We start from the raw sequence: 209 nt of genomic DNA on the forward strand, positions 1-209 counted from the left end.
ATTCAGACACCCGTAATTTGACAAATAAAAGTTTCATCCTAAAAAATACACATCAGAGAAAAAGTCTCACGCAAAAGGCCTGAGAAGAGCCTGCAGTAAGGGTGACGTCCTCCTCTCTTGACTCGCTGCCACACAAAGGAGCTTTCGGCCACAGTGCTTGGTGTCGACTTTCGCGGTCTGTTAAGAAGGGAGGGATATGTATGATATGT

At 45.5% G+C, this 209-nt stretch overlaps 1 protein-coding gene across 1 annotated transcript in view; it reads right to left on the minus strand.

Moving 5' to 3' along the window:
* LOC119591783 overlaps nucleotides 1–209 on the minus strand; it is a 12,414-nt gene that overhangs the window by 817 nt on the left and 11,388 nt on the right. Inside the window, exon 5 of the mRNA XM_037940527.1 lies at nucleotides 71–177. Coding sequence (XP_037796455.1) covers nucleotides 71–177 — 107 coding nt within the window. The remainder of the gene's footprint in view (nucleotides 1–70; nucleotides 178–209) is intronic.

The sequence above is a fragment of the Penaeus monodon genome, chromosome 29, assembly GCF_015228065.2.
Source record: "Penaeus monodon isolate SGIC_2016 chromosome 29, NSTDA_Pmon_1, whole genome shotgun sequence".
Classification (NCBI taxonomy): Eukaryota; Metazoa; Arthropoda; class Malacostraca; order Decapoda; family Penaeidae; genus Penaeus; species Penaeus monodon.